Source organism: Micromys minutus (genome assembly GCF_963924665.1).
Source record: "Micromys minutus genome assembly, chromosome: 10".
Taxonomy (NCBI): Eukaryota; Metazoa; Chordata; class Mammalia; order Rodentia; family Muridae; genus Micromys; species Micromys minutus.
In genome coordinates, this window is record NC_137979.1 from 29,004,534 (window position 1) to 29,022,775 (window position 18,242).

Genomic DNA, 18,242 nt, shown 5'->3' on the forward strand with positions numbered 1-18,242 from the left:
AGATCTCTGTTAGTTTGAGGCCACCCTGATCTACAAAGCAACCTCCAGAACAGCCAGGGGTATACAGAGAGAAGCCATGTCAACAACAACAAAAAAAATATTTTGTGCATGTAGATAACCTCAGCTATCCTGAAGCTAGAGTTACTGGTGGTCCTGAACCACTAGATGTTCATGCTGGAAAATGAACTCAGGACCTGTCAGAAAACACATGTTCCATGAACAGTTGAGTCATTCTACAGCCCCTAATACTGAAAACAATTTTACTTTATGTGTATGAGTATTTGGCCTGCATGTAAGTCTGTGTACCAGTTCCACATGCATGCCTGGTACAGGAGGGGATGAGAAGACTGTGTCCAATCCCCTGGAATTGGGGTTACAGGTTGGAACAGAAGCCCTGATCTCTATAAGAACAGCAATTGGTCTTAATTCTTAAGCTGTGTCTTCAAACCTGTCATCTTCTTTTTCTTCCTCCTCTTCCTGCTCCTCCCCGCTCCTCCTAGTAGTCAGGACCTCACAACACAAGTCCTGATTGCCTGGAGCTCTTTAGTACATCAGGTTAGCTCCAAACTCACAAAGCTCTACCTCCCTCTGCCTTCAAGTGCATGGGTGGGCCGTCACACCCGGATTTATAATTTTAAGACAAAGGTTGCACTCTGTAGCCCAGGCTGTCTTTAAGCCTGTAGAGTCCTCCAGCCTCATGAGTGCTGGAACCACAGGTGTGAGCCACCGTGCTCGACTTTAGTAATAATCCTTAAGTAGTTCTAGCCACAGTTGAGACAGCACATGATTTCTCTTGAATACCCTAGTTTTTCCTGTGAATAATTTCATAGTCCTCAATGCTGAACTAGTCTTCCCTTCCTAGTACTGTGTTCTACTCATCTTTTTATCTTCAAATTTAGCTCCAAACATTGTTTCTTCTTTGCATGTGTTTGTGTCCGCGTGCGTGCGTGTGTGTGTGTGTGTGTGTGTGTTCGCGCGCGCACGCGCGCAAAACGGAAAAGTTGTTCTGGTTTTGACTGTTTTAATCCAGGTAGAAAAATGTATACCCATATTAGAAGGGGGTTCTGCAATCCCATAGTGGTGACCAAGCCAAAAGACGAAATTTCACAGTCTACCTAACACTTCTTTATCCTTCAAGGAAGGAGGCTCGACGGAAGACGACAACAGATCTGGGACGTCTGACCCTTGGTGGACACCTCCTTCAGATCTTGACACCCCCTTTAGGTGCTCCCTCTCACCTCCCAGGGTATAAGAGCAAGCAGGGGCAGACTCTATGAGTCATGTGCCAGGCCTGGAGTCGTGCAGGGAAGCACCGCCTCTCCTTGGGCCCCTTCTCTCCCCCCTTTCCCCTCGGCGGCTCCGGTCTTGCCAGATGCTGCGCTACAATCACTGGTTCCCCATCACCAGTTCCGCTGGGTAAGGGGTCCCGAGGAAGACGCGGCCCCAACAGGGAGATGCTGGGGAGAATGACTTAGGGGATCCAAGTCTGGAAAGGTTCCAGTCTGGGTGGAGGCGGTCCTGGTGTTGGGTAGTGCATCTGGAGCCCGGGCAGCGCCTGGGGAGGAGAGGAGAGGAGAGGAGAGGAGGGGGTTGGCGAGGGCCGCGGTGAGGGCGGCTGCAAGCCCGGGAGCGACGGGGTGCGGGGCAGGGGGCGGCCCTTTTCCAGGAATTTCCGGGGATCGTGTTACAGCGTTCGCGGAGTGGGAACGGAGTGGGACGGCAGGCCTCGCCGCGCGTCAAGGGCCGTCGCCCCCTCCTCTCACCGATTGCGGGCGTCAGCAGTGCCGCCCCTGCGTGCAGTAACCCCGTGTAACGGGGCGGCCCGGCGCCCCCAGGCCGCTCTGTTATGGTAGGGCCGTCCCAGCCCCGAGCTGTCGTCGGGTCTCCACGGTCCCGGGTTATCGTGGGAGCTATCCGACCCCGTGTCATTGTAGGGTCCACGCGGACCCGGGTTCCCCGGGACGCGACTCCCCGCCCACAGCTAGCGGCCGGGGGATCTCCCCGCCCCCGAGTGGTCTTCGGGACGCCCCGGGCTCGGGTAATTGTAGGCTCTCCCAGACCCGGGGTGATTGTCTCATCCTCTTGGCCCGCGGTAGTCGTAGCGTCTCCAAGGCCCCGGGCCCCCACAGGCTCTCCGTGGCCCCGGGTGATTGTCGGTACCCCGCGGCCGCGGATAATCGTCGGGTCCCCACGGGTCCCAGCCGCCGGGGCGGACCAGGCCTCTGCCCCTTCTCGGGGAGCCCCGCAAGGCCGCAGACAAGATGAACATTCTGGCGCCCGTGCGGAGGGACCGCGTCCTGGCGGAGCTGCCCCAGGTAGGCACCAGGGCCACGTCGGGCCTCTGGCTGTCGCTGAGTGTGGGCGGGGAGAAGGTGGCACCAGAGCAGTTGGATTGGGCCCAGCTCTGTCGCCCGGCCAGGCCCGCTGCTCCTGGGTGGTCCGCTTCCCACCCCACCCCCAACCCCGGGCTGCTTGGCGATGGCACAAAAGCTCCATTCTCACCGTGTCCTTCTCAGTGCCTGAGGAAGGAGGCCGCTTTGCACGTGCGCAAAGACTTCCACCCCCGCGTCACTTGCGCCTGCCAGGAGCACCGGACAGGCACCGTGGGGTGAGTTAGGGACACCCCTAACTAAAAAAAAAAACTCGAGAACCTTTGAAGAAACTCAAAGTCACCCCTTTGAGGCTACATGGTTATGCCTCAGTTCTGATGTTCTCCCGGTTTCCACCCATTGAGTTTATGAGTCCTATGAAGAGGGCATCCAACATAGGGAAGTCACACCACCCATAGAACCTCTAGTCTGAGGGATGAGGTATCTGAAGTGGGGGAGAGACAGAGACACAGATGGAGCAGAGCCCTGGGCCATCCCCAGCACTACATGACCCCCCCCCACAAACACACAACTCCCCCAACATGCCAGAGAAACGAGTCTGAAAGTCCCTAATGTTGAACACTGCTCCCCAGCACATCTGTGCAGGACCTTCCAGGCTTCCAGGAAGGCCTACCTAACTATGGAAAGGTATCTTAGTTGATATGGACTCCCTCTGTCCACCCACTCTTCTGTCCAATAGATTTAAGATATCCAAGGTCATCGTTGTGGGGGACCTCTCCGTGGGGAAGACCTGTCTCATTAATAGGTAACAGGGTTCTGGAGTTTGGCTGGGCAAGGATGCAACTGGATCAGTTTTAACGAGATGGGTGGGGCTACAAGTTACTTGGTGTCTCCTTAGGTTCTGCAAAGACACCTTCGATAAGAATTACAAAGCTACCATTGGAGTGGATTTTGAGATGGAACGATTTGAAGTCCTGGGTGTCCCCTTCAGTCTCCAACTGTGAGTGTCCCTTCCAGCTAGCCTTGTCACCCCATTCTGCACACCCTTTTATCTAGGTTCTACTATCCTTTCTTCCAGTTGGGACACTGCTGGTCAGGAGAGGTTCAAGTGCATCGCTTCCACCTACTACCGAGGAGCTCAAGGTGGGGATTTGGCCCTGTAATGCAGGCAATCTAAGAGCACAGCAATCTTCTAAGGAGAGCTGGTGGGTAGGGAAAAGGAGCCAGAGGCATCCATCTTTCTTCCTATCAACCTGCAGCTGTTTCTGCCACTCTTTCAGCCATCATCATTGTCTTCAACCTGAACGATGTGGCATCTCTGGAACACACCAAGTATGTGAAGATGCCAGAACAGAATGGGAAAGTCCAGGGAGGGTTTGGAAAAGGTGATCAGGAAAAGAGGGTGTATCTAAGGGCTGTCTCTGTAGCTCATCGATGGAGACTTGCCAACAATGCATAGGAAACTGAGATCAATCCTTTGGAGTATTGGGGGCAGGGGTAAAGAAAAAGAAAAAAAAAAAAAAAAAAACAGTGAGTAACTGGACACGGGAAAGCCAGTCCTTACCACTACCCATCTGTGGCAGGCAGTGGCTTGCTGATGCCCTCAAGGAGAATGACCCTTCCAACGTGCTTCTCTTCCTTGTGGGTTCCAAGAAGGACCTGAGTGTGAGTGTGCCAGTTGGGGGGGAACCTTCCCACCTTGATGAGGGGGCACACCCCCAATCTGACTCTGATTTTCCCACAGACTCCTGCTCAGTATTCCCTAATGGAGAAGGATGCCCTCAAGGTGGCCCAAGAGATTAAGGCTGAGTATTGGGCAGTGTCCTCCCTCACTGGTGAGTTGGGCGCTCCAGCTTTCTGCTGTGTGTGCCTGCCTACCTCTCCTCTCACTTCTACACCTGAGCTGGGTCCAGGGTTCTAGTGTTCCCCCTGAGTTTTCCGCTCCTCGTGTCAGGTGAGAACGTCCGGGAATTCTTCTTCCGTGTGGCAGCGCTAACCTTTGAGGCCAACGTCCTGGCCGAACTGGAGAAATCAGGAGCTCGGCACATTGGGGAAGTTGTTCGTAAGTGCTCACTTAGTTGATGGTGGTGGCAGAGAGCCATGGGAGGGCGGGGGTGAATCTTTCAATCTTTGGTTCATATATTTCCCACCCCTTTTCAGGCATCAACAGTGATGACAAAAACCTGTACCTAACTGCCAGCAAGAAAAAGGCCACATGTTGTCCCTAAGCAGTGAGGATTGTCCAGAGACTTCCCGTTCCTGGGGTACCATGCCACCCCCAACTGCTCCAGAACTCAACCCCTGGACATTTGCACTGACTTTTTCCAGACCAAAGAACTACCCTGTTGATGTCAGTGCCCCCATAGGGTAACTGGGACCATGCTAGTCATTTTCTGTCCCCAGGTATCATGCCAAAGACTGGATGACTTTTTCTTCTCCCAGGGTACCTAATGGGGCTGGGTCAGTGTTCTTGCTGCTTTTGCTCAGCCTGCTGGGCCTTTTATGTATGAAGATGCTTAATGATTCCAGCCTTACACTGTGCCTTATGCATTAAAATCCGTTATTAGCATTTTTTAGGCTGGAGTCCTTTACTAGAGAATAACTACCCTTTCTTTGCTGTTTTTTCTTCTTTCCTCTCTGTCTCCCTCTCCCTTTCTTCTTGAGGTAGGGTCTCTTGTAGGCCAGCCTGACCTAAAAATTACTGTATATTTAAGTATTGTGTGACAGTGTCCCTAGAGAGACATGAAAAAGTATCTATTTATCCCAGATAGGAAACTAATGATAGACCAAAGGATATATATATATCATCTAAGTTCAACTTGGTGAACTAATGAGTTTAATTGGGTAAGGGGCTGCTTATAGATATGATTCAAAGACAGCTGCATCACCAAAATCCATTTCAGTATGAGTGACAGCTTATGAAATCTGGAAATTTGGAGCACACTGCATAGTCTGCAGGCAGCTGGACAGGTTAGAGGGCTTCCAGCCAGCTCAGATTGTCTGAGAATGTCTCTGAGAATATGCTTGGGGAAGGAGGAGCTTAGTACATCTGCTCAGTTTCAGGGAATTCCCGACACCTTTATGTTGTTTACTTCCTGAGCTTAAGAAGCGTTCCTGAAGGATTGAATGTTTGTTCTCCCTGTAGAACATTCTACATGTTTTAAGGGGCTTCCCTCAAAAATGGAAGGTTTTATGTCAGAGGAAATTGCCACATGACACTTCTCCCCTTCCTCAGGCTCTTAAATCATTCCTGCCCTCCTCCTAACCCACCTCCCCATTCCTAATGGTCCCTGAGCCTTGGAGGAGTTTACATAGAAGTCTGACTATAGTCATCTAACTCGGGTGAGGTGGTCGTTTTATTTATCCCCATTTTCCGAGTAGCTGGTGGTGAGTCTTGGTGGTATTTCTTCAAACACACGTTAGATGTGAATTTTCGTTTTTGGAAGAAGCCTTGCTTAAACCCAGTCAGAAACCTTGTTTTATTCATAATGGCTTGTGTCACTACTGCAGTAGCTGACACAGCTTGTGTGAGCTTTTCATCGTGAATCATGAAGAATCCATGGCTGAATAGGACCTTAGTCTATGGCCCTCCCCAGAGACCTTCATTTCACTTTCTGGTACTACAAAAGCTAGATAGGGATACTCCTGGCTTAATCCTAGACTTATTTTTCCAAGTCCTGTAACCAGCACATATGACATCATTAACAACAGGGTTCTGCCATTCAGTTTTGGAATGTCACTGACAGTAATGGTAAATAGCCCTATTCTAGAGGCTTCCCTAGACCAGCAACTTCAAGTAATCTACCCCTACCACTAGGGGTTTATATTTATTTATTTTTGAGACAGGGTTTCTTGGTCAGCCTCAGGTGACCTGAAACTCAGATCTGCCTGCCTCTGCTTCCTAATAAAGGCACACAGGCACATGCCACCACACCTGGCTTTCTCCCCCGTCCACTTTTTTTTTCTTCTTTTGAGTCATAGCCTTGGCTCTCCTGGAGCTCATGAAGACCAAGCTGGCCTTGAACTCAGAGATCTACCTGCAAGTGCGTGGACTATCCTCTGTTTCTTGAGATGTACATATTCTGGCTTTGGAAGTTTCTTGGAGGGAAACTGAGAGGTGTGCTGTGTGGGATATCTGTGACTTTTGGCATCACTGTGTGTAATACACAAATGAAGTGTGGATGGTGTGTTTGAGGAATGTGAAGGGTTCCTACTGGGATGGAGATACCACTAATGTAAGTCACTTTGCTTTCCGGACAAGAAAATGGGACGCAGCCCAGGACCAAGTGGCCTATGGGATTGGGAGGAAACCTGAAAGGTAGAGTTGGAGGCTGGGTCTCTCGTCGGGGGCTAGGGTGGGAGAGTTAGGGTGTACCATACACAGTGGAGGAGAGACTTGTCACCAGGAGACCCGAAGCCAGGATACCCACATTCTTGAAGAATGGTCCTGTTCATGAAGACTGGTCCTGGGCTGACCTCCCGCAAGGCTTGGCAGTCCTTGTGCCAAGTATTTAGTCTGGAAGGGGCGGGACTAGTACCTGTTGTGGGCAGGGCTCTGGGCTAGGGTTTTTTCGAATCGGGGACCAGCGAAAAACTAAGTGTGGGACTGAGTGCTGGGTCTGTAAAGTAAAGGCAAAAGTAGGTACTGGCGTTAAAGGGCGTGACGAAGGAACCTGGAAGGAGCTGGAGGTCCCGGATGAAGAACTCAACTGACGCTTAGACCTGAGCTGAGCTGGAAGACGAGGGGGGGGGAAGCGGGCGGGGGGTTGGGCAAGCATGAGGCGGAGCTAGGGGCTGGACTGGAGTTTACAGCTGGGCCGAGGGCTCCACCAAGCTGAGGTTCAGCGTTGAACTCTGCAAGGTAGGGTCCTGTCAAAGAACTGGGCTGACAGCGATGTGGGTCAGGACGACACTAACGATTAAAAAATGGACTGAAGAAAAGTCTGGCCGCAAAATTGAGAAAACCGAGAGAACTGGTAAGGGGCGGGGCAGAAGAATGGGGGCGTGGTTGGGCGTGGCTCTAAATGTTTTGCCTTGGCTTCCTCCCGAACTTGGGCACAAGCTTTGAGCATTAGGCTGCAACCGTTGGCCTGGGCTACCGCCCCAGAGGCACTAGAACCCTTGGCCCATTGCTCATCTGGGCGCTGGGACTTAGTGGTCAGTTCCATTGACTTTGAGGGTGGGAAAGAGTCTGAGTATTCCACAAGTGACATCATAATCACCTCCAAGTGCCTAGCTGGGAGACATTTCCCAGAAGAGGACTCACAGGCCCTCTTTTGCACTCTACATTTTTCTTTCTTCCTTTCTTTCTTTCTTCCTTCCTTCCTTTCTTTCTTTCTTTCTCTCTCTCTCTTTCTTTCTTTCTCTCTCTCTCTTTCTTTCTTTCTCTTTCTTCCTTCCTTCTTTCTCTTCCCTCTACACACCTTCTTTTGGCTGCTCAAAAGAAGGGCCTCACAGGATAAGAAGGATCCTCTACAAAGGTGCCTAACAGTGCAGTGTGTTTTGAATTAGACCCCTGCTACCTTTCAAGCGATTACCGTCTTCATTCTACCGCAGGAGCTCTGGACTGCTGCCTTGGTCACAGCTCTCCTCTGTCTTCTTTGGGCAAAGGGACAGACTGTCTTTCTAAATCCCAGTCCTCTTCGATCCTTCCTGCTTTCCCTCCCAAACAGCTGATGCTGTCAACATCTATTAGGGGTATTAGTGGAGGACAAAAGGCTTTTAGCCCTACATAAAGCCTGCTATGGTGACAGGAAGAAAGAAATCCAGCGCAGTTTGTACTGGAATAACTTTAGGATTCAAGCTCCACAGGGGAGGCTGTGCATCAAGAAGAAAGGAAATCAGAAGTGAGAAATCAGCAAGGTTGGGTATTAAAAGCAAATGTCTCAGGGGATGACAACTGGACAGGGAGCTGAATCTAGTTTCAGCTCTTGGCCTTGGAGCTGTGGTATAGGGAGGGTGACACTTGGCTTATGATATGTGTCTCCTTAGCTAGCAAAGTACACAGGCTAGGGAGCCAAGAAGACCAGCTTTTCTGCCTCTGTGTTACCTTTCATCCTGAGCACTTAGCTACTCTGGGTCTGGGTTCCTCCATAAACAATTTAGAATCAAAGTCATACACTGAAGCCCACTGTAGGGTCTAGCATTGTAAACATGTACATCTTGGGGAAATTATCTTCCCCATAACAGCTCTCAGGCGTGCTGAGGGCTGGGCTTCTCTAGCTTACAGGCAAGAGTGTTTGCTTAGTGTGTGTGAAGCCCTGGATCTGACTCCCAGATACTTCCTTCAATCCCTCCAAAACAACCCCAGTCAAAATAAATACAGTGAGCAGAATGTCAGTCATTCTAGTACTTGGGAGGCTAAGGCAGGAATTACCATAAATTCAAGGCCACCCTGGGCTATATGAGGAATTGTAGGCCAGCCTGTAGCTTTGTGAGATAGTCTCAAAAGTAAATAAATAAAACACAGTACCCGGGACTTGAACCTGGGCTTTATGTGTTTCAATGGGACATTGAATGTATACACTCAGTTAACCAACAATGGCTGAGCCGTTTCCATGGCTATGTGCATACAGAGTAAATAAAGGAATGCCATGGCTTTTAGAACTATGGTAGCAAGTCAGCAGGCACAGAAAGCATACAATTCCACTTGGATGGTACTGGTATTAGTCTGAGACAAGGCCTTGCTGTGGAGCCCGAGTTAGCCCTGTCTCCCTAAGCTAAGCATACCAGGTTCTGGGATTACAGATGTGTGCCATTATGAACAACAGGGTTTTCCCAGTGTTGAGCAGATAAAACTTGGAAGAGAGAGTGGGGGGGGGGCAGGTGATAATGACAGGTGGCAAGAACTATTGGTGAGGTAAGACCTAGGTCCTGGCTCCTAAGGACCTCCTAAGGGCATAAAAAAAGGTCCATACTTCATTCTGAAGGACAGATGAAAGCCAGGCCTGGTGGTGTATGCCTATAATTTCAGCACATGCAGGCAGAAAGAAATGACGTATAAACCAGCTAGAATTCTATAAAACTCAGCTGTATGCTGAGTGGTAGGTTATTTCTCCGACAACCATCAAATGAGTCAGTGTAAGGTAGACTAGAATATATTAAAGGCACGTTTATTAGGAAGCTGCTCTTGGGAGGATTCACTGGCCCTAAGGATTGAGGCCAAGGGAGATGCCATGGGGACTAAGAGGAAGAGAAAGAGAGGGCAAGGGACAGGAAGAGAGGAGGCGAAAGAAGAGGAATACATAGGGAAGAGCCTCTGGGGGAAGGGTACCCAGCTCCTAGGCTGGAAAATTTAGGGTCTAGGGCAGGTAGGGACTGAGGGATGCTGGGAGAACCTGGAGGCCAGGTCTGCTTTGATAAGTAAATATGTAAATAAGTAAAATATGCACCTTAGTCCCTGGGTCTGAAACCAAACAGTGAAGACTGAAAAAAACATAGGACCAGAAGCGGGAAGATCAGGCAGGAAGTTACAGCTGCATCCTAGCTAGGTCAGAGAGAATGGAGGTTTAGTTTAGCATTATGGTTCAAACCTTTAATCCCAACACTCAGAAGGCAGAGACAAGTAGTCTAGGCCAGACAGAGCTACACAGTAAGCCTCTATCTCAAAAGCAACACACAAATTTCTAGTTGAAATGTCTGCTGCTTTCTAAAAACAAGGATCAGCTACAAGAAATGCACAAATGGCAGTAGGGAGGGCAACAGGTGTGCACAGGACACGGTTTGAGACACTTTGGGAAAGCCAGGCGGTGGTGGGGGCAGGCCTTTAATCCCAGCACTTTGAAGGTAGAAGCAGACAGATCTCTGAGTTTGAGGCCAGCCTGGCCTAGAGATCAAATTCCAGGCCAGCCAGGGCTACATAGAGAAACCCTGTCTTGAAAGAGAGGCAGAAAGAAGAGAGAGAGAGATGATTTGTATATGCTTAGCCCAGGGAGTAGCACTATTAGAAGGTGTGACCCTGTTGGAGTAGGTGTGTCACTGTGGGTGTGGGCTATAAGAATCTCACCTGCCTGGAGGCTAGTATTCTAGCTGCCTCCTGTACCATGCCTGGATGCTGCCATGTTCCACCTTCAAAATAACGTACTAAAACTCTCAGTTCAGCTCCAATTAAATGTTGTCCTTATAAGAGCTGCCTTGGTCGTGGTGTCTGTTCACAGCAGTAAAACCCTAAGACACTGAGACTTTGAGGAATGTTTAAGAGGATATTACCAGCTATATATACTCAGGAAATGAGTCTGCAGTTGAGTGTGTGTGGCTCAGTGGTATTTTGACTAACATGTGGGTTCCAGCCCCAGCACTGAAAAACATCAGGAAAGCAGCCGGGATTAGACTAGGTTGAGATTTAGTCTCTTTTGTTCTGTGTGTTTTTGTTACTGTTGTTTGCTTTGAGTCAGGGTTTCACCATTTAGTCCAGGCTTGCCTTGAATTGTCCTGGTAGCCCAGGCCTGCCTCAAGCTGTGGATTCTCCTGCCTCATCCTCTCCATTATTGAGATTATAGTTACATGCCACTACCCTTAGCCAGATTTATGTCATTTCATTGATGAAATATTATTGGGACCATGAAAATACATGATAATATCTAAAGCTTGTGGACTTTTTTGTTTTTTGTTTTTTTTTTTTTGTTTTTGAGCAGGTGGCCAAAACCCAAACCCTGCTGACTACCAATTTAAGCACTACAGTGGAGGAAAAGGGCAACAGGGCAACACTGAAGAAAAATGCCAGGTGGGACAGGCATACTAGTGGACTTTATCACAAAAAGACAATGCCACTCAAAGCTGAGAGGAGAGGCAGTCTACAGCAAACCCACAGCCATTATTATGCTGAGTAAAGAAAAACCACAATACCAAGAATAAGACAAAAAGGTGTCTAATTTTCTCCATTCTTTTTGAGACAAAGATCTCTCTACACAGCCCTGGAACTATGTAGACCAGGCTGGCCTCCCTCCAACTCAAAGATCTGCCCACCTCTGCCTTCTGAGTGCTAGGATTAAAGGTGTTCAACACCACTAACACTACCACAGCCCAACTCCACTTTTTTTAATAAAGAGATTTATTTATTTAATGTCTGAGTACTCTTTCTGTGAGTACAGCTATGTGCCAGAAGAGGGCATCAGATCCTTCTATAGATGGTTGTGAGCCACCATGTGGTTGCTGGGAATTGAACTCAGAACATCTGGAAGAGCAGCCAGTGCTCTTAACCACTGAGCCATCTCTCTAGCCCCCAACTCCACTTTTAATGATAGTGCTTGAAGTCTTATCCAGAGAAATAAGACAAGAGGAGGAGGAAATAAAGGGGACATAAATACATATTGTTGTTTAGAGAAATGGCCCTATACATAAGAGACAAGAAAGACCCCCACCAGAAAACTTGAAGTAGAGCTGATACTTTCAATAAAGTGGCTGGTTACAAAGTTAGTCTGCAAAAATTAGTAGCAAGCAGTGAGATGCACAGCATATAAAAGATACTTGCCATCAAGCCTGATGGCTGGGGTTTGATCCCTAGGACTAATGTGGTGGAGAGAGAGAGCCACCTCCTGCAGGCTGTCTTCTGCCCTCCACATGCACACTGTGGGCTCACAAATAAATGTGTTGAGGGAGGAAAACTCATTCATAATGACCTGAAATAGTAACAAGAAGAAATCCTTGGAATAAGCTTGATCCAGACCATGAGCAACCCCAACAGCTGAAAATTTTAAAACACTTAAAAAAAATAAACTAAAGATGCTAGAAGATTAAAGACCTCCCATTTTTATGGTATTGGAAAATTTTTTAAAGATTTATTTATTTTATGTATATGAATACACTATAGCTGTCTTCAGACACACCAGATTCCATTACAGATGGTTGTGAGCCACCATGTGGTTGCTGGGAATTGAACTCAGAACCTCTGGAAGAGCAGTCAGTGCTCTTAACCACTGACTGAGCCATCCCTCCAGCCCCCGGTATTGGAAAAATTAATACTATGAAAAACAGCTATCTTACCAAAAGCAATCTATAGATTCAATGTAATCTAAATTCAAAATTCAATGCCATTTTTCATAAATATAGAAAAAATTTCATATGAAAACACACACTTCAGCAGCTAAAGCAACCCTGATCAGAATGCTGGCAGTATCACCGTGTCTGATTTCAAGGTACACTACAAAGCCATGGTAGCATAGAACTTGCTCAAAAAACATACATGTAGATTAAAGAAACTGAATATAATAATCAGATATAAACCCACTCAACAATAGCCACCTAATTTTGGACAAAAACACATGTCAGAGAAAAGACAGTCTCTCCAAGAAAAATCAAGAAAAATACTGGATATCCACATGTAGAGGAATGATGTGCCATCTTGATCCTTCACCCTGCACAAACCAATTCCAAATGGACCAAAAATCCTTAACATAAGAAATTCCAAGTCTGCTTGAAAGGAGAAGAGTTCAGGGCTTTCTGAAAGGGGATAGAAGCCTATCAGTAAACAAGACAAACCACTAACAAATGGGATCTCATGGAAGCAAAATGCTTCTTTGTGGCAAACACAAGTAGTTCATCAAGAGACAGCCAAGAAGGGAAGAAAAATCTTTGCTAGCAAAGCATCTGATAGAGGATTAATATCTAGAATACACAACATAAAGAAAAATCGGGCTGGAGAGATGACTCAGTAGTTAAGAGCACAGACTATTCTAGAGATCCCGGTTTCAATTCTCAGCAACCACGTGGTGGCTTACAACCATCTGTAATTGGATCTGATGTCCTTTTCTGGTGTATCTGAAGACAGCTACAGTACACTCATAAAAATAAATAATTTTTTTTTTTAAATCAAGCCTGGTATGGTGGTAGATGGTTTTGATCCCAGTACTTGGTAGGTAGAGGCAGGTGGATCTCTCAGAGTTTGGGCCCAGCCTGGTCTACATAGCAAGTTCCAGGACAGCCAGGGCTCTCTTTGTCTTGAATTAATTCAAGATTAGGACTTTCATGGAAGTCTAGGGAATAGTATGCCAGGGTAGTGTATTAGCATTCCCTTTATTACTGCCTTTGTGGAGTTGATGGGTGGATCCATAAATTTGACTTGGAAAAGAAAGGGGAGATATACATATGCTAGAAAGTCTTTGAGAAATGTTCCATTTGAAAATGTCCATAGTGGGGCTGGAGAGAGAGGGTTCAAGCTGGTCTTCCAGAGGACCTGGGTTCCATTCTCAGTGCCCACATGACAGCTCAGAACCCTCTAGTTCTCTTGGCCTCCACAGACACTGCACATATCTGGCACAAAGACATCCATGCAGAGGAACAGGCTGTGGCTGTGGCAGGCCAAACGACCATGCATATAAAAATAAACAGTAAAAAAAATAGCCTGTCACAGAGAACAGTACAGAGGGAAATGGCATTCTACACAGTCCGCAGGCTTGGACACAGGGGCATCTCTCCACCAGGTTGGGATTGCAGATAGAGGCAGCTATTATTAGAGGGGAACATCATCATTTAATAATTTTGTGGGGGTGGAGGGTGGACAGGATCTCACAATATAGCCCTGGATGTCCTTCCTGGACCTTGCTTTGTAGACCAGGTTTGCCTTGAACTTACAGAGATGCATCTGACTTTGCCTCTCATGTACTGTGAGATACCACATCTGGCTCATCTGATGAATTTTAAGTACTTAGTATGCTGTAGAAAACAGGAGGGGCCAACTAGCCTGACTGCTTAAGAACCAAGGCTTAAGTCAGGGCGGCTGGCTCCTGGTTTCATTTTCTTCTTTTAGATTTTATTTATATGAGTACACTGTCACTGTCTTCAGACATACCAGAAGAGGGCATCAGATCCCATTACAGATGGCTGTGAGCCACCATGTAGTTCCTGAGACTTGAACTCAGGACCTCTGGAAGAGCAGTCATCTTGAGCCATCTCTGCAGCCCCTGGATTCATTTTCTAAGGAGGGTGCTCTTTTAATTCCTTCAGCCCTATGGACAGAGCTAACTCTATGGTATAGTCCAATGGCAGAGTCTTTCAAATGCCTGAGGCCATAGGTTCCATACCCAACCCTACAAAAAGTGGTCTGCCCAGGGCCACCCCCTTCACCCCACCAGGCTCCAGACACTTGGGACAAGTTCTGGCACTACCTCTCTGACCAATCACTCCAGTTCCCATGGAATTTCCTCTAAGTGTGCCATAGTCCTCACCCATCTTGTTCTGTGGCTCACCACCTACTGCCATGATGCTCTTTGCCTCCCTCTCTTTCCCCCTCCCTCAGCCTCTGGGGACAGTGGCTTGTTTTTTAAATTCCTGCATCCCCAGGATATAACTGGACCCAACTCAGGGTTATCCTGAGGTTTTTTGGAATGTTTGGCGAATGAATGACATGGGGAGGTGGCTGCTGTCACTGCTGTTGTTTTGTACTCAGATATAACGAGGTTGCCCAGCTGGAAGAGAGGATACCCAGCTAGTGTGGAGTCCAGCAGTGATATGTTTTCCTTTTCTGAAGGTGAGTCTATGGGGAACCTATGGCCTCTAAGGGTCTATATTACCCCTTATTGTAAAAGTTGATTGGCTTACCCAGATGCCTGAGGGTCCAGTGAAATGGCTCAGTGGATAAAGGTGCTTACTGATAATCCTGACCACTTTAGTCTGTTCCCTGGGACCCATGTGGTGGAGAGAACCCAGCTGGCTCTTTATCTTGTTTCCTACAATGCCAGAGAGCCCCTTCCGTAAGGCTATGGTTACCCCTTTCCTTTGTGAATATTTTGTAGTACACAGAGATCTTCAAAACATGAACTGAGTCCTTTTAATCCTCCACACGATGTCTCTTCTTGTGGATAAGGGAGGCTCAGAAAATTAAAGTGTTTTAGGTTGCTCTATTAAATGGCAGACAAGCTTCAGGCCTGAATGACTCCGGGCTCAGAGCACATGCCTTTATGCTGCCCTTTGTCTCAATTTAATAGTGCCAAAAAAAAAAAAAAAAAAAAAAAAAAAAAAAAAAAGGAGCAAGGGTGAAAGTCCAAGGTCCTGCTGCACACATCCCCCTTATTTTCCCTGGGGAGAAAAGACACTAAGTGGGTGAGGGGTACTGCGGGAACCCGGGAACCTCAGTCTTGTGGGGGAAAGGGAAGGAGAGATGCAGGAGAGCATTAGCTCACACCACTGTCTTTCTCTGTGCACTTTAATGGATACTTGGGCTTCTATACCCTTGGCCTGGGCTAAATCCTGCTTCCTGGAACCTTTGGTAGGATCCTTCTGTGACTGGGGGCAGGAGGCATGGTTACCTTTTTGATGGAAGCAGAGGAATCAGTGGTTGCCTGGAGCCTTGGCAGGGTCAGAAATGAAGTACTCAGAGCCCATGAGAAACCTATATAGCTCAGTAAGAAGAACATTCTCTAAAACCAGTAGCCTCTCTTATATCTGGGAAAGGGGGCACACACAGTATCATGCTGCCTAATTTTAGATGGGCACAGGCAGGGGCAGGTTGCTCAGCATTCTGTGAATCTGGAGGATAGTGTGATGTTTAAAGCAATTTCTAAAGACTTATTTGTGTGGGTGTGGAACCATGGTACATGTGGAGGTCAGAGGACAACTTGCAGAAGTCAGTTCTCCCCTACCACCTGCTAAGCCATCTTCCTGCCCAAGACTATGACTGATTAGTAAAGATTAGGGAAAGACCAAAGAGAGGTGTCAGGAAGCAGAAAGAGGCTTGGAGAAAAAGAAAGCAGACACAAGGCCGTGCTACAATGGTAACCACCACCCCAGTGTTGGACTGCTGCCCACCTCCTGTGCCATTCAGGTGAACTGCAGCAGAGGTTGTGCAGGGGTGGCACCTGGCCCTGTGCAGGTGAGGCTGCAATTGTGAGATTTTTCTGAGACAAGAGGGCCATAGCCATTCCCTACCTTGCACACTGTGGCCAGCAACTGGTGGGGGCAGGAATCAGTGGAGGGTTTGGGCAGTAGATCCCAGAGGAGAGAGGTTACACAACAGCAAGGGAAGCTTGGGAGGAACTTCTGTATCTGACATGTGGCACTACTTTTCTGAGTCGAAGGCAGTGTTACACAGTGGATAAGGGGACAAGACAGTGCAGTGACCTAAATTGGCTACTTAACTGGACTGAGTCATTACCTCTGATAACAGTTGATGGTGGGGAACCAGGTAGCAGATGAATCTGAAGCCTTGACTGAGGTGTGTTCGGCTGCCTCCAAGTGACCCAGACTCCTCTTCCCTCAGGTGAGAACACGGAGACAGACAGATGTTGCTGGAAACACCAGCAGTGTCCCGGGCATATCATCTACCCCTTCTTGGACTGTGGCCATCACAACCGACGGATGCATGCTGTCAGCCACTGCGACTGTGAATCTAGGTGAGGCCCCCTTCATGGGGACCCATTCCCTTCAGGTTCCCTCTTCAGGTCTGGCCTGGTGCTGCCAGCCTAGTCCCAGCTTTTAATACGGGAAGATCTCTTGGCAGCCTGGGCCAAGCCCAGAAGCAGCTGACTGTCCCTCTGGGCCCCTGGGGAATCATGGAGGTATGGGGGCCCAGCTGAGAGTATGGTGTATGGTAGGCTAAAGGACTGCTCAGGGCACAAATAGTAGCAGCTTCCAAGATGCAGGCCCAACCTGCTCCAAAGACGGGGCTCAACCCGCTTCAACATCATCCATGCCCCTTGCTTTGAACTCATCCCAGAGGAAGAGTATGTGGAGCGGATCTGGTACAGCTGGTGAGTGCCAGCTGGCCAGCGGTGATGGGACAGGACTCCAGGGTACCCCGCTTGAGCTCCATTAATCTATTCCTGTCCGTTCCCAGGTGCAGAAGCTACAGGCCCATCTCTGTGGCAATATTCCACCATCCCAACCACCGTATGTACATGACAGATGACCTAAATGATGAGGAAGACTTGGAAGAGAACCAGCTTTCCATCACGAATCAGCAGTGCCCCTCTGCCAGACCCACTGACCACAGCACAGTGTCAACCACTGGGGCTGCTGACTTACCAGCGCCCATCACCATCTGGCGTTCTGAAAGCCCCATGGACAAGTGTCAGGAAGGCAAGGTCATCAAGAATATAAAGAAGAAAAAGAAAGAGAAAGACGAGGAGGAGATGGTGGATGAAAAGGCAAAGTTGAAGAAAAAAGTCAAGGGCAAGTTAACTAAGAAGAAAAGCCCAGTGAATTCAGAGTCTTCCCCTGCAGACTTGAGCCAATCAGTAAGCCCAAGAGAACTAGTGAGGACATCAGAGTCCAGCCAAGAGAGCCAGGAAGGGCTGGAAAGTGAGGACAGTTATGAACGGGGTAAAGAAAGGCCCTCCAGTGAAGATATTGTAGAGTCATCATCGCCCAGAAAGAAAGAGAAGTGCTCTGCCCAGGACAAAAAGAATGTGACAAAGAACTTACAAACCCGGAAAACGAGCAAAAGAAAATCTCCCCCAGTGTCCAACCCCAATCTCAGTTGAGGCTAGGGCATCCAGAGTGAATAAATCAAGCTTGTAACTGAACCCTACTGCTATTCTCTCTCCCTCCAACAGGACCGCTTCTTGTGGGAGGTGGCTGGCTCTGGGCCTACTAGAGCCAAGGGATCAGGGGCTACAGGGATTCTCTAAGGGTGATCCTGCTTTCAAGGAGGAAGTATATGTCAATGGGAAGTTAAGTAGGAGGGAGAGAGCACATCTCTTAGGACCAGGTGGAAGAATCCATCTGGGGAGTGGGTGGGAGGTGGAAGACGTGTCAAATCCATTCTGTGGTGGGTAGCACTATGCAATGCTACCTTCAATAAACTGAACCTGCCACTCACTCAACCTGCCTCTCCCTCCTCAAGTGGCCCCAAGGGGAAGAGCTGTATAGCACCATGGAGGAGATGCTCTTCTTTCCCAGCTGGTGTAGGCCCAGTCTTTCTCCACCCTTGCAGCAGACCTGTTTGTTATGCTGGAGAAAGTAAAAAGGAGTTCCAGGGCA

General features: G+C 48.4%; 2 protein-coding genes across 3 annotated transcripts; both read left to right on the forward strand.

The window, feature by feature from the left end:
• Positions 1 to 1,273: 1,273 nt before the first annotated feature.
• Positions 1,274 to 4,885, forward strand: RAB34 (RAB34, member RAS oncogene family; the record flags this gene model as incomplete). Of its 2 annotated transcripts, XM_080924094.1 has the most annotated exons (10): positions 2,131 to 2,315; positions 2,517 to 2,608; positions 3,070 to 3,135; positions 3,229 to 3,330; positions 3,409 to 3,473; positions 3,611 to 3,662; positions 3,914 to 3,995; positions 4,075 to 4,165; positions 4,285 to 4,392; positions 4,491 to 4,885. In XM_080924094.1, the coding sequence occupies 10 exons, from the start codon at positions 2,262 to 2,264 to the stop codon at positions 4,556 to 4,558; spliced, it is 780 nt and encodes a 259-aa protein (XP_080780220.1). In that variant the 3' UTR covers positions 4,559 to 4,885. The 2 variants fall into 2 exon arrangements, with proteins under 2 accessions (XP_080780221.1, XP_080780220.1); XM_080924095.1 differs by lacking the exons at positions 2,131 to 2,315; positions 2,517 to 2,608 and adding an exon at positions 1,274 to 1,416.
• A 2,292-nt stretch (positions 4,886 to 7,177) lies between these two features.
• Positions 7,178 to 17,743, forward strand: PROCA1 (protein interacting with cyclin A1; the record flags this gene model as incomplete). The annotated part of the gene is made up of 4 exons (XM_080922368.1): positions 7,178 to 7,306; positions 14,713 to 14,793; positions 16,522 to 16,654; positions 17,098 to 17,743. Exons 1-4 carry the CDS (start codon positions 7,225 to 7,227, stop codon positions 17,741 to 17,743), a joined length of 942 nt encoding a protein of 313 aa, XP_080778494.1. The 5' UTR covers positions 7,178 to 7,224.
• Positions 17,744 to 18,242: the final 499 nt, after the last annotated feature.